At 38.7% G+C, this 14638-nt stretch overlaps 1 protein-coding gene across 1 annotated transcript in view; it reads left to right on the top strand.

The window, feature by feature from the left end:
• Positions 1–14638, top strand: part of USH2A (usherin) — a 548586-nt gene that overhangs the window by 60379 nt on the left and 473569 nt on the right. The window contains exons 9-10 of the mRNA XM_034764482.1: positions 12613–12808; positions 13588–13718. Coding sequence (XP_034620373.1) covers positions 12613–12808; positions 13588–13718 — 327 coding nt within the window. The remainder of the gene's footprint in view (positions 1–12612; positions 12809–13587; positions 13719–14638) is intronic.

Raw genomic sequence — 14638 nt, 5'->3', positions numbered from 1 at the left:
AGTAATTAAAAATATTAGACTCTACTATTTAAATGGTAGTCTACCAGAAAACTGAAGTTTTTAAAGTAGTCATTTTAAAAAAAATTCAAGTTGACAGTGTCCCTTTAATTAGAACAAGCATTGTGAAATGTGACTTTGTAAGGATTAATTATAAATATTTAATAAGATCTGGAAGTTCACCAAGCACTCTAGCAAGACCTGCAATACCTTGTGAAAACAAACCAAATGCATATTAATGGTATAACTGCCTTATCAGATAACTTTTGTCATTGTTAATGGACTGTTTCAGTGGGTGTCACATTTTTTGAATTGGCTTGAGTGCATTGTGGTTTAAATTAACCAAATTCATTCAGAGAAAAATAAGCGGGTTGTTTAATTATATTTTTTCATTCTTTAACAGCAATATCAATATCTACTAAAGATGAACCAAAATAGAATTGGTTATTTGCAACTCATTATTGCCTTCCCTGATTTTCATGGGGAATTTAGATTAACGACATCCAAATGGCTCAAGGTTTTGAGTTTGTAAGGCAAAACACACAACTGATGTAATGCAAAACCAAAATCCACCTGTGTTTTTGACCATCTCAGGTAACCATACACTAGTGGCTGGAACCAAGAGGGTGTTTTTCCTCTCTGTGGTTTACTTGGAACATAATGGTGGTATAATACCTGAGTATGAAAACTTTAGTAGTCTGTATTTGATACTACCGTTGTTCGAAAATAAAAATCAGGTCATAGCCGTAGAGTTAGTGTTAAGATGGTAGATATGATACTCCTTTCATTCAGGTTTTACACCATCATAACTCTGTTGACTTCAGCAGAGGGGCTGCAGAAGCTGCTATAACCTTGAGACTGCAGCAGTGGTTGCAGAAAGCTCTGTGGCTTGTGGAAGAGGATTTGGATCCCCCTGGGCTCTGCAGCTAACTCCTGCACAAAACTCATGTACTCTTTGTACGGGTGTCAGGATTAATTCCACAGGTCTTCTCTTTGTATTAAATCCCTCCATGCGGACCTAACATAATGCAATAAAAGCTGTGTTATCCGGCACTTTATAATCCAGAAAGCTCTAGAAAACGGCATTTCTGATATCTCAATACAAATCTTCAATCTAATAACCAGGACTGATGCTGAAGCTATTCAGGACCTGAGAATTTCCGAGAGTAGTCGGACTACATTCGATTTAGCTGAGACGAGCCAAATACTGTTCTTTCTGTTTGTATCCGCCATTGTGATCGGTTGGTTTATTACTTGGTGTATTGTCCTATGTTTATCGTTAAATATCAACACCACCCTATCATTGTGGCATCCAAAATACCAGCAAAAAGCAAAGGAGAGAAGCGTAACTGAGTTGTGTTGACATTAAAAGAGAAAATAGATATTTGTACACGTCTTGAAAAGGACAAGAATAGGAATGTTTTAATGCAAAAGTACAGTGTTGGCTCATCCACGATATACGATATCAAGGATCAAAAAGGAAAATTGCTCAAATTTTTTGGTAATTGTGAGTAAAATAAAGTGTTGAACTACGACATATTAGAGAAGCTAGGCAGTGTTTTATATGAAAGGTTTTTATTGAAATGATTGGAGGGCGCCCCATCTCAGGCTCATTGAAAAGGCAAAAGATTTTTATGAGCAAAGGCAATTGACTGAGCCATGTGCATTTTCTGATGGATGGATTTCATGATTTAAACTTCGCCATGGCATTAGAAAACTAAATGTATCCAGTGAACAAAAATCGGCTGACCATGAAGCTGCAGAAAAATATTGTGATTTTTTTTTAGAAATTTAATTGCTGAACATGATCTGTCCCTTGAACAAATTTATAATGCTGATGAAACTGGCCTATTTTACCGATGCTGGCCAAATTCTGCCCTAGTAGGTGCAAGTGAATCTAGTGCTGCTCGTTTTAAGCAGAATAAAGCCAGACTAACGGTTCTTGTGTGCTAATGCTGAAGGCTTGCATAAAATAAAACTTTTGGTGATTGGAAAATATAATCGTCCTAGAACTTTCAAAGGTGTTGCATGTTTACCTGTTTACAAAGTGCAAGGTAATTCATGGATGGACAAATTTTTTATGATTTGTTTCATCATGTTTTTGTACCTGCAATGAAAGAACATTTTAGAAAAATAGGCTTGCCTGAAGATAGCAAAGCTATTCTATTGCTAGGCAATCATAGAGCTCACCCTCATGAAACAGAGTTAGTGTCTGGTAATATTTTTACTATCTTCCTGCCTGCCAATGTTACTTCATTGATTCAACCTATGGACCAGGGCATCATCCAGAACAGGGGTGGGCAAACTTTTTGGCCCGAGGGCCACATTGGGATTACAAAACTATATAGAGGGCCTGACCCCTATCCACACACCCACCCCCTGACAGGCCCCCCTGGGACTCCCACACTTATCCGACCCCCTACCCCCCAGAACCTCTGCCCCGTCCAACCAACCCCTGTCTTCTGACTGCCCCCCGGGGTCCCCCACCCCTTATCCAACCCCCCAGCCCCCTTTCCATGCCTCTCAGAGCAGCATGTCTGGCTGCCGCGCCATCCGGCCGGTGCCAAACACGCTGCTGCGCTGCTCGGCAGGAGCGCGCAACCCTGCCCCCCAGAGCACTGCCCGCGCAACAGTGTGGCTGCGAGGGAGGGGAGGCAGCGGGGGAGGGGTTGGGGGCTAGCCTCCCCAGCCGGGAACTCACAGGCGGGGCAGGACAGTCCCACGGGCTGTAATTTGCCCACCTCTGATCCAGAACATGAAAGGTTATTACAGAAGAGATTTCCTGAGAAAGTTGATCAATCATGAAGGCACTATACAGGACTTTCAATCTCGTTATAACATGAAAGATGCAATTTTTAATGTTGGTTGTGCCTGGAATTCTGTTAAAAGTCAAATATTAAGGAGAGTTTGGACAAAATTGTGGCCTAGTGTTACATTTGCAAAAGTGTCTTCTAATGAAGATGAATTTGAAGGCTTTAAAATAAGAGTTAGAAAAAATACATTAGCACAAATTCTTGAAATAGTGGATACTCCTTCACACCCAATCAACAAACTTCCTGAAAGTGAGATAGAGTGGGTTGAAGCGGACAAGGAGGTTGAAGTGACACATACTGTTACTGATACAGACATAATAGAGAATGTTTTGAATCCTGAAAAGTCAAAGGACACTAATAAAGACAGTGAAGAAGAAGATTTTAGTGAAGAGGACAAAATAACTTGGGGAAAGGCTGCTTCAGCTTTTGATACAATAGTTAAATTTGCAGAAAGGCAGCCATGTTATACTGCACAGAAGGTTATGCAATTGCACAGTCTGCACTCTACTTTTATGCAAAAGAGGCAGAAGACAAGTAAGCAAGCTGATATCAGGGATTTATTCAAAAAAATAATGTGTCATAGAGTCATTACAGATTCAGCCCAATCTCCTACACCTTCTACATCTACAATGATAATTGATGTTGATAATGATGACCCTGAGGCACTGCAAGATTCTGACGTGCCTTCTGAATCATCAAAGAAAGATTAAATTATGTTCAGTATAGTTTTAGTGTTAAGTGTATTCTTAGTGATCTGGGTATCTGCCAGGCACTGGCCATAGTGATGTGTAGTGTTATAAGATAACCTGTTGTATAGAAAACTTTACCTGTATGCACCTAAATGCTTCAAGAAACCCACGACTCTGCAGTGCAATACTACTACTGGATTGGTGAATACCTGTTATTCATTTAATTGTATTCTAATTCTTTGGAAATTGGTATTCCATTGGTAAGTATAACTTTAGTTAACTGGAATTTTTGACTAACTGGTAACTCCCATTTCCCCAACATGCCAGATAACCAAGCTTTTACTGTATATCTGGGTAAATTTTCACTCTTTTGCAGGCACAAATTACATCTGTATTTTTGAACCCACAAAAAGAGGTGTTCAGATCTTGTTACACCTCTATCTAATTATTGTGCTTTGGATATAAATCAAGTAGCTGTAAGATGAACTATTCATGTGTACCCACAATTTGTTTTACAGGCGTAAGTTTTGTGAGAACAAATAGCACTGCAAACAAGGTGACTGAGGCTTGAGCTTGCAACACAAAATAGTAGTAACTCAAGGACTGCAAGTAAGGGAATATATGAAAATTGAATGATTTTTGTTGAGTACCTTGGAACAGAAATCTGAGATCCTTTAGCAAACTCCTAACATATGGCATAGTGTGCCAATTTGCCACATTGGTACAGCTAAAGTTCCCATCTTGAGCATATCTGGCATATACATCTGGATGGATGTTGCACTCTAAAGCAACAAAAGACATTAAAAATCAAATAATTTATTACAGATGGAAATTGTCATTAAATAAATCACTTGCATCTAGTTCTTATCTGAAATAGATCGGTCTAAGTTGAGTTTCCAGACACAATTATTTTTTTTCCTTTTTTAGGGAGTTTTGTTTGGATTGAAGACCCATTTTGATGTGAAATTCAGAGCAGGGAATGCTTCCTTATGAGTGATTTGCACATGTAGACCCAGCAGATTCTGTAGAGGAAACAAATATTTACATCTGAGAAAGAAAAACAAAAAAAAACTTTCCTGAAAGAATTTTAAAATTCTTCTGAGCCACTGGAAGGATCATCAATTACCATATGAAAAGTAATAATTTACTTCCTAGAACACTTATTTTCAAATTGCTGTATGAACTGGCGTTAACTAATCTTAACAACACCTCTATGATGTAGGTCAGGAAGTACCCTCAATTTAAAGTAGAAACTGAGGCGCAGAGAATGAGGTCCTGATCTTTCAAACATTTACATATGTGGGTAGCTTCACAAACATGAGTAATCTTATGTCTAAAGAAATTTTTGGACCAGCAGAACATCATATGAAAAACTGGAACTGTCCACGAAAAAAATGTGTCCCTTGATCACTTTAGCTTTACCTTGCCATGCACAGAGACTCCCTTGAATTGGTCACAACTGAACATTAGATAGATGTTTTTCCCCTTCTGTTTCTGAGAGATGTGCATGCCTTGGATTTTGAGATACTGTGCATACCCTGGAGGTGTTTGGGTGCAACTTGAGAATCAGTTATTGGTTACGACATAGAGTACCGAGGCCTTCAAAGTTTTCAACTTAATCAATGCAATCAAATACCTCTTCTGTCTTCAGCGCCCATTAAATTAAAAGAGGGTGCTGTGCTGTTGATTACCATGAATCAGATCAGTACGCCATTTTATACTGTTACAGGAGAATCTACTATTAATAAAGCCAGTTTGGATCAGTATATTTTTAGATGCCTAATTAATTATTTGTGTCTCAACTGTTACAGCTTTTAGTATAGTATGTACTAGTTAATTAAATTAATAAGTGTCTTGCTATCTCAGGCTATCCAATATGTGTACTGTAGTTGGAGCATCGGGGATAAATCTGGGAGGAAGCCAGTCATTTCAGAAACATAGCTGGAAAATGATTGAGTAGAGTTTGGGAAAACAGCAAATAGAAAGTCAGGAGCCTTACAAGCTTGAAAATTTTGAATATCTTTCATGTCTCTGGAAGTTATGGGTTTGTTCATGAATTCATCCATGGAAAACCACTGTAATTTCACAAATGAAAGATCATAGACTTCTAAAATAATTTGTGTACAAGAATTCACTGAAATATTGAAAGAGCTCATTGCTGTCTCTAGTACCTAAAGACATGTTGCCCAGATGATCATTCACTAGCGGAGTTGTGAAAGGGTTAATGCTCTGTCTAAAAGGCTCACCTAATAGTAATACGCTTCACTTTGCAAGGATGATGAAAATCCATATGAGATCTAAGTCAAATGGCAATGAAAGTTGCACTTGTCAGAGTTATCTTTTGCAGAAGTCAAAAAAGCGGGGCTGACCGGACTGTAAATGTAAGAGGCTCCTATCCATGCTAGTATGTGGGTTGGCCCTTTCCACACTGGTTGGTTGGTTGAACCATGTTTGGCTGCAGCTATGTTTAAATTGTACTTTTATTTTTTTAATCGTGTGTGAAAAGCCAGTTTAGATGGGATTTTAGGAATAAATTTCCAATGGAGTCTATAGAAAAGGAGGCTCACACTCCTGTTACTGTTCATAGTGCGATTGTATTCCTAACACTGTGTGTAAATAGCTGAAAATGTAACTCCTGTGAACAATGACGAGAGTTGCAAGCCTAAATTTCCAAATAGTTGGAAGACTGTAGTTTTTGTAGCATAGCATTCCATATTGAACTGGTAGCACTGATTCTCTGGAGGTGTCCACAATAATCTGCATGTGTTGGAGGAATTATAATACATTAGAAGAGCTTGAATGAAAAAAGTTGTATACTCTGTTACACTAGACAGGCTGCCATGCTAACTTTGAAGATAAGCAAATTTAGGGCCTGATCCGTGGGGTTCCAATTGCCCTACACTCACCATGAAGTTAAGTTACTATTTATTTGTTAATCATTGACTGCATGAGTGACACTATACAAGACACAAAGGGAAGATACAGATGATCCTGTGATGGGGTCTGGTCAAGGTATAAGCCGATGTGTGGCTAACTCAGTCTGGAATGGACTCTTCACTATAGGACACAGAATACCTAACTACCTTTTTGCATGTCCTAGCCACTAGACCACATTTTAGTCTATTTTACTTTATTTTCTGAATTCCTACATATACCTTCTTTGCAGTAGTATTGTAACCTTATCAGAATCAAGAAATACAGGCCTTTCTACTTGCAAGTACTATTCCATTGCTATGGAGCTCGGCTTTACTGGATTATGGCACCTGACTGGAGCAATAAGGAGTCATGTCCTCACTGAAAGAGGGCTGAAATTTCCCATGCTGGGTGTCAACATTAGGCTCATATATATATTTTTTTTTTCAATTTCAGCCAGAATGATTCACTGTTTTTTGAGAACAAGGCTAATAACAAATATATTGTTTTGGCCATGTTAAAAAAATTCTGGTGACCTTTTATTTGGAAAGCTAGAGTGGCCCATGCTTTGGAGCAGGGACATGATTTTTTTGGCAGGGAATTGGCTGTTGTCAGACCAACTTATCAGACTTTGAAAAATTGCAGTTTGCACATGCTCAGTAGAGACTAAGATTTTATATCAGCTAAATTCCTCGAAGATTCTGTCCACAATGGGCAGACTCCGGCCTAGGGCTAAGCAGGATTTTGCCTGAAATTGCAATGCTGGACTGCTGCAGGCCATGCTGGGACTGGGCAACTGAACTGAGAGCAGGAGACTATTTCCTGTGCATCAGTGACTCTGTTGCTGGGTTTAGAGCGCAAAAGAGGAGGGTGCCTGATTTGAATGCAGAGGGGACAAGAACCAGACCCCTGGGGGGGAATAAATTGGGAGAAGAAGCCTGGGGACTGGTGGGGACAGAGGAGATTTGACTGGAGGCTGGAAGAGGGATATTGGAACTGGGAGTTGGGTGTGAGGAGACTATGGCTGGCTGGGCAAGGAGACTAGGACTGGAAGAGATGATGGAGCGATACTGGGAGTCAGTATGTGGGTAGAGTCTGAGATTGGATGAATAGCCAAGGGAGACTGGGACTGATTATTGCTGAGGTGGGAGGTGAGACGTAAACAACTGGATGGAACATTTTAACAGAATTAGGGAAGACGGGCTTAATTAAGTACTACTTATTGTAAGGCTTAAAATACTTGTACCTTTTCAAGCACCACTCTGCATTCTTGATATGTTAAAGATTGCTTCACTGTGATTTTCCTCCAGCATTCCAAATGATTAATAGGGAACTCTGCACATCTGTGTTCAAGCTGATGTCATTAGGTCTATTCACAAATTTGCTGGATCCAGGAATTGTGATAAAATGATGACAAATTAGAGCAAAGACTTGTTTTGACTAATGAATTGGGTCAAGATGAGCTAGATATTTTGAGCTAGCTGACTTCATGTAATGCATTTTCCCAGAAAACTATCCCCAGAGAAAGTAAGGGGATCAGATGTATATCAGCTTGGGCATATTTTTCCATTCGTGTGCACAGACTGAGCCAAACTCTGAAAGGTACTTGTCTGCACCTAGTCCTGTCAGAGAGAAATGACACCCAACATGATTTACTGACATCAGTACTATCTGGAGAAAGGACTTTCTGTCTATAATTAGCAGTCGTCGTCACTAAGCTATGTCCAGTTTTGGGAACACACTTTAAGAAGGATGAGAACAAATTGGAGAGACTCCAGAGGAGAGTAGTAAAAATAAGAGGTTTAGAAAACATGCCCTGTGAGGAAAGGGTGAAAGATTTGTGCATGTTTACTCTAGAGAAGAGAAGCTGAGAAGAGTTGTCAAACTTGTTAAGGGCAGTTATAAAGAGGACAGTGATAAATTGTTCTCCATGTCCACCAAGGATAGAACAAGAAGTAATCAGCTTAGTTTGCAGTGTGGGAGATTTAGGTTAGATATTGGGGAAAACTTTGTAACTATAAGAATAGTTAAGCACTAGAACAGGTTATCCTAAGGAGGTTGTAGAATCTCTTTCATTGGCGCTTTCTAAGGAAAGATTAGACTAACATTCCTGACAAGACCATTTGATCTGAGAAATCCTAGATGTGGGACAAACACCCAAAATTCAGGACGTGAAAAAAATAGTAGCTCAGGGAGCCTGATGCAACGTGGAGTCATGCCTCCTCCTCATTTCAATTTCTTGATTTTAGTATATCTGCTACCAATAGGGTGTAATCCCAGGTAGTTCCAGATCTGTGTGGGGTTCAAGGCTAGAAGGGGGTCTATGATGAGGACCATCCTTTGGAAAGAGGGACATGTGAGAGGTGTGCTAGCTCTGACAAATACAAATGAGTGGCAGCCTAAGTACCCCAAAGAGACTGAAAGATTCAACCCATTTTAATCCCGTATTTTTTGTAACTCCTTTGTAACTGTCCTTAGGTAATTCTTGATTTTGAAAACTCATTCTATAAATAATCTTGCAGAAAAGCAACTCATGGTAAAATATACAGTAATGGAAACTTCCAGGATCTGATTGGCTAAAATTTATCAAGAACATATTCTAAAATATTTTATGTTCTAGTCCAGTGTTTTGCCATTGGTACCCGATTCTCTCTAAACTGCTCTCTGGGGTGAACCACAAATATTTGTAACCTGGCACAAATGTTTAGAAAATATCCTGAGTAGTTTTTCCAAAAGTGGACACTGAAGTGTTTTAGGAATAGGGTAATAGCCCTTTAAACAGATGTTTGTGTGCATAAATCTTCCAGTTGTCACAATGTTGTACATTTCAGCCAGCACTGGATCATATTTAGTGCTGTGTTGTACCATGGCATTTGTCATTGGCATAGTTACATTTTGAAGAGGTAAAACAGCTAGAAGCAAAGGCCTTTCAGCATGAAATTAGAACTCCTATTCCATACATGTGCAGCTAGATCCCAGATAATGGTTTACTAACTAAATATAAGTTTGCAAGGCCTAGCTATATACGTACTGCTGTTCTGACATGTTTCTGGCAGCTTCTAGGACAGAATATACAGAGGTCTCACAGCTATTAAAAGGAATACTACACTAGTCCTATACACTGCAGACACTCACTATGTCCTATGGCACAGATGATTTGTGATATAGTTGTCTCTAAAAGACGCTGTCTACACTAGAGCTTGAATGAAGTCCAAGACTTAGTTATTTAAGTCACTGTTGGCCAAAAACTGTCTCCAGTTTCAAATGCCAACATCCTGGATCCCTCCCATTAAGGCTTCAGTTGGGAGCATGGGACAGACAGCACTTGTTGCTTTGGTGCATTACCTCCTCCTGCTTGTTGACAATAAAAATACATCCATTCACATTCTGCTGGACCTCGCAAGCATTTAATTCCATTGATAACCAAACACTTTTGTCCTGTCCCCAAGAAACTGCAGGAGTGATGGAAATACCCTGAAATGGCAGCGTTTTTCTTTGTTAAGCAAACCCAGAATTGTTCTGGTCAAAAGCCCTCACTTATGAGGTTTTGCAAGGTTGAGTCCCCATCCTGTTCAATACCTATATAAACGTGTCTAGAAAGCTAGTCAGACAAAACAGGCTGCAGTGCCAGCAGCGTGTGGACAACACCCAGCTCTACATCTCTCTCATAGCAGACATTAATGGCACACTCTCCAAGCTTTCCAAAAGTGCCTGGCTGAAGAGCAAGTGACTGAAGTTGAACCTTGACAAGACTGAGAGCATGCTGGTAGGAAGCAGGAAGTGCTTTGAAGAATTCGCCTCAATTTCAGCCCTCACTATTGAAGTAATCTATACTCGTATGGTTAGATTGAACTGCTGCCTTGGGGGCTGTCTTAGGCTGCACTGCGCTAAGGTACCCAAATATCCATTGTGCAAAGAACACCCACTTCATCTCTGACTAGCCAGAGGAATGTGCTGGATTCTATCAGATACTGATCAGGCCACAGTGACCTACGTGTTCATAACCTCAGGGTGGCCTACTGAAAATTTCAGTATCTAGGAATGAAGCTCAATGGCCTGAGGAAGCTACAGCTGTTGCATACAACAGCAATTCATCTGCTCACAAACACTGTTTTTTAGGAACAAGTCCTCCAAATTTGCTGCTTCCTGTGCTGGCTTCCCATTGAATGCAGAGTCTAGTTCAAGGTCGTCCTACTGATTTTAAAATCCCCGCGTGGTATTGGCTCTGGCTATGTGAGAGATTACCTTTCCTACTGCAATGCTGACCTCACATGACAGCTTCACTCCATAGGAAAAAAGAATCTGTTGACAAATGGGAAAACTCACAGAAGAGAGAACCAGAGAAGTTTTGGACAAAGACAACACAACTCTGTCAGACGGAATAAGAACGATAACCACCTTCACCATATTCAGAACTAAATGCATCTTAACTTTCCTGCAATAATCACCTCAAACTCAACCACCCCCATCTCTTAATACATTTGTTTGTTTCTACCAACAGAGAGAGAGAAATGTTTACATTTACTGGGCCAAAGTCAGACTCTTTTTATGCATTCAGTTACTTAATTGAAATGAATGAAACAGTACTTCCTCAAATGAAGTTTGAATTTTGTCCATTTTTCTTTGGCAGTAGATGCTTTCTCGTACCATTTAGCTTTTTCCCATTCTCTTGCTCTTCGTGTTTGTGGTGCGTTTCTTAGCTTATGTATGTCTCAATACCAGCTCCTTTTACTTTTTGTGCTTGTTTTCATTGTGGTGGTGTAACGAAAAAACACAAGAACGGCCATACTGGGTCAGACCAAAGGTCCATCTAGCCCAGTATTCTGTCTTCTGACAGTGGCCAATGTCAGCTACCGTAGAGGGAATGAAAAGAACAGGTAATCATCAAGTGATCCATCCCCTATCGCACATTAATTAGATCATTTCTGAATAATTAGAATGTCATTGTCCAAAATACCATCCATTAGTTATCTGTAAGAAATCCAATTTTTGTTTTTGATGAACCAATAACCACAATAAATAAATAAAACTTGAAGTTTTGCAGAGTCTATTAGAAACTTGAGATTGTTCTCATTTCATACTTTTTACAAAGCTTTACAGATGCAATAGCCCAGTTTCAACAGAACTTGAACAGAAATTTTGGGTTCTTTTGAATGAAGGAATACAAGTAAAATAATTTGCTTTTGTAAATACTAAATATATTTGAAGAAATAAAAACCTTTTTGATAAGAAAACATTTTGTCACAGGACACTTGCATAAACAACTACAACTGGTTTACTAATATTGCATCAATATCATATTTCACACTTAATTTGGTAAATATATATCTATAGAACTGGAGAGATTTTGATTTAATCAGCTTTGAAACCACACCAGACTTTCTTAACTTAAATGGACATTAGAAATCACTGGTGAAATATGGAAAAATAATTCAGACAAATATAAAACTTAAGGCAATATTTCCAGTTGACAGATGCCTACAAACATTTTTAGTGTTTTAAAATTAATAACATTGTATATCAGTAATTATTTTTTTACCATTTTTTTCTGAACATGAACAGTGTGATTTTTGAGTAGTTTGGAATGATGACTAATATTGATATTTTTGGGCTTGCAAATATTTGTATAAAACGTGTGTAGGGCCAGATTATAGCAAGCCTTGTGTAGGTATATTATGGCGGGGGTGGGAGGATGCAAGGGGACCATCTTTAGATGTCTAAATGCCACTGTAATTGTACAAGATTTTAATTTTACAGGCTAAAATATAGCTTTGGAGATCTGGGGACCCCAAAAACCATGGAGGGAGGCATTAAACCTATTTATTATGTCTTAAAGCCCAAAAATGCCTAAGCAGGTTAGAAGCCCAATTCCCATTGATCTACTTGGGCATTTTGCAAATCCCACCAGGGACCTATCTGTATCTTTAGATCCCTATGTGCCTTTGTAAACCTTGCCCTAAGTCTGAGCTAAGTTTCCTAGCAGTTTTTATTGTATTATATTTTATACCCCCCTTGAACTTAATTCTTGTGAAAAGTTATAGCATGAAGATTTTGAGTGTTTTTTGCTTGCCAAACGTTTTTTTAAAGTCTATATGCCAACATGTTCAACAGTGAAAAAAGGAAAAGCGTAAAATGCAATATGAATATGTGCTTTATAGAGATATAAAGCAAGAAACTTTCTTTTCTGTTTTTAATTTTAGTGTGAGTGCTGTTTGCCATTATATCATGACAAGCCTTTTCGTCCAGGTGACCAAGTCCAAGCTTATAATTGTAAACCTTGTCAGTGCTATGGCCATGCAGTAAGCTGCCACTATGACATGGCAATGGATTCTTTTCCTAACGAACATTATAGAGGAGGTGGCGGAGTATGTGATAACTGTCAACATAACACCACAGGTAATTTAATAAGCTACATCAAAATGTGTAGGGTCATTTTGGAGAGAGTCAGTCATAAAAACCCAAATGGTTCTGAGGTTCAACAATGATGAAGAGAAAATTAAAAAAATTTAAGTACAGCCCGTGCGTACTTCAGTAGCTAGAATTATGTAAACAGCTAAGATGAAAAATGCCGTCACTACAATGCAATATAATTTTGTATAGAATCTTCCATGTAAATTATATCCCAGCATACTTTATTATAGCATGAACATCAACATCTGCTGCAGTTAAGCTTGCAAAATGGTTTCCATTATACATGATGCACCGTGTTTCTATCAGGACCATCAAATTGGTCTAACCAGGTAACATAGCAAACATAGATTTTTGGTAAAATATCAGATTCCTCTTTAATGAGTAAACATTTGCTCACTCCATATATAGAGGATTTGCATACTTCTTTCAGTGTTCTTGGCTTTTTCTATGAAAAGGGGAAAGTTTGAGGTTCAACAGTAAGTTGTCCAAAAAAAAAATGTATAGACATTCACATAGCATAGCTTTATAGAAGTGTGGTATTATATAACAGATGGAAGTTTAATGGAGTAAAACACAGTTTGTAACAGGTTCATTGTTTCATATGCTCTGGATCACTAAATTGGCAGGTAGAGATGAAAGGTGCATTAAAATGGACGTCCTGAAAATTATAGAATTCTCTCAAAGGAATAGAGTCTTTAATTTTGAATTATACAGCTAATTTTAATGAATTGGAAGCCATAATGCATAACCTTTCCCTCATGCAGGAAGAAACTGTGAGCTGTGTAAGGATTTCCATTACCGGCAAGCAGGTGCAGATCTTTCAGCTGTCGATGTTTGTAAAACCTGTGACTGCTACACAGCAGGCACCAAAAATAATAGCCTCCTGTGTGATAAGGTAAGTGATCTCAACACAAAATATCAGAAAATGTTCTATCCGCTGGTTGGCGTATCAGTAACATTAATTACAAGATGTGCTTAAATGGCTACTGCTTTATATAAGTCGCTGTATTTCCTCCTTTCCAAAATGGTGGCTGATTCATACTGAAGACTGGAAGGCTAACAAGACTTCATAAGCAATCCGAGAATGCTGCTAGGTGCAGAGCTTTGTCCTGCAATCAGGAATGAATGTAAAAAATACAGGTACAAATTTTCAGAAATAAATATGGTTTTGAGCGCCCAACTTGAGCACTGTCCCTCGTAAAATCTGGGACCTTAAAGGTGTCTCAGGCGGTGCACTCAAAGGTTGGATGCACCAAAAATTACTGGTCAATTTTGAAAATGTAGATAGAATCCAAATTAAGCTAAAATGTAATGAGCTTTCCTCCTGAAATATAGACAACGATTGATCTCCATATAAGTCACCAGGCTCATCTTGTTTTGAAAAATAAAAAGGAAAAAAGGGCATTAGCTGTGCTTCTTGAGGCTTTGGATCTCATTTACAAGAAAGGCATATAGTCTGCTAATAAATCTTACTGTGTCTTTCAAAGTGCCTACTGAGTGCCTGTTAAAATGGTGCTCAGTCACAGTGTAGGAATGATAAATCATGAGATTGAATCCAGCAACATGTTATAAAATGCTGGGGGTGTGGTGTTTTTTCCTCATACCTGCATATGGAAAATCAAGTGAGCAAGAAAACACAAGTGGCATGCAAGTCTTGCATATGCGTTGCGTTGAAAAATGCGTTGACACAACTTTTTATCACATTGTGCCACCGTTCTGACCCTGAACTGGCTCTGATAGGCAGTTTTGCAGAGGGGTTTTTTTTTTTTTCCTCTCTCTCTCTCCAAATGTAATTTTAAAATCTGGAACCATTTC

This window comes from Trachemys scripta, chromosome 3 (genome assembly GCF_013100865.1).
Source record: "Trachemys scripta elegans isolate TJP31775 chromosome 3, CAS_Tse_1.0, whole genome shotgun sequence".
In the NCBI taxonomy this organism is placed as follows: domain Eukaryota; kingdom Metazoa; phylum Chordata; order Testudines; family Emydidae; genus Trachemys; species Trachemys scripta.
The sequence above is the reverse complement of the archived record's forward strand: the minus strand, read 5'-3'. Positions and strand labels throughout refer to the sequence as shown.